This window comes from Ailuropoda melanoleuca, chromosome 7 (genome assembly GCF_002007445.2).
Source record: "Ailuropoda melanoleuca isolate Jingjing chromosome 7, ASM200744v2, whole genome shotgun sequence".
In the NCBI taxonomy this organism is placed as follows: Eukaryota; Metazoa; Chordata; class Mammalia; order Carnivora; family Ursidae; genus Ailuropoda; species Ailuropoda melanoleuca.
In genome coordinates this window covers 138,972,919-138,973,380 of record NC_048224.1, presented here as the reverse complement: position 1 = coordinate 138,973,380, position 462 = coordinate 138,972,919, and the positions used below count along the sequence as shown (strand labels likewise).

The following is a 462-nucleotide window of genomic DNA, read 5'->3' as shown; positions in this document are numbered from 1 at the left end:
TCGCCCCCAGCGCCGCAGTGGGCGACCTGCAGGCCAAGCGGAGGCGCAGCCGCAGCTACCCGACTGCCTCTCGGGGGTAGGTCATCTTCTGGAATAGGCGGGCACGGCCAGATCCCCTTCCGGGATGGGCGTGGCGTGGCTAGATGGTCTTCCGGGTTGGGCGGGGCCTGGGCGTCCGCCCTTCTGGGTTGGACAGATCATAAGAGGCAGTTTCCGGTTTGGGCGGGGCCTTGTCTGGCACTTGTCCGGAGTGGGCGGGATCTGGACGCCCTCTTCCGGGTGGGCGGGTGCAGTGCGAGCTCCTCCCGGAGTGGGCGAACCTCCACGGCGGCCGCGCGCACCCCTGCTCGGTGCGACTCGAGGGCCGGCCATGCTGCGGACGCGCGGGGCGGGTGTGGGCCCCCGGCTCCTACGGGCCGCGCTGGGCCTGGGGTCCGGGCCGGGGCCGGCGCGGGCGGCGTC

General features: G+C 73.6%; 1 protein-coding gene across 2 annotated transcripts in view; it reads left to right on the top strand.

The window, feature by feature from the left end:
• Window positions 1–293: 293 nt before the first annotated feature.
• CARS2 (cysteinyl-tRNA synthetase 2, mitochondrial) overlaps window positions 294–462 on the top strand; it is a 41,718-nt gene continuing 41,549 nt past the window's right edge. The window contains exon 1 of one of the 2 annotated variants that reach the window (XM_034665475.1): window positions 294–461. In XM_034665475.1, the coding sequence (XP_034521366.1) occupies window positions 371–461 (91 nt within the window). In that variant the 5' untranslated portion in view covers window positions 294–370. The remainder of the gene's footprint in view (window position 462) is intronic. The other variant, XM_034665476.1, reaches the window with a different exon arrangement.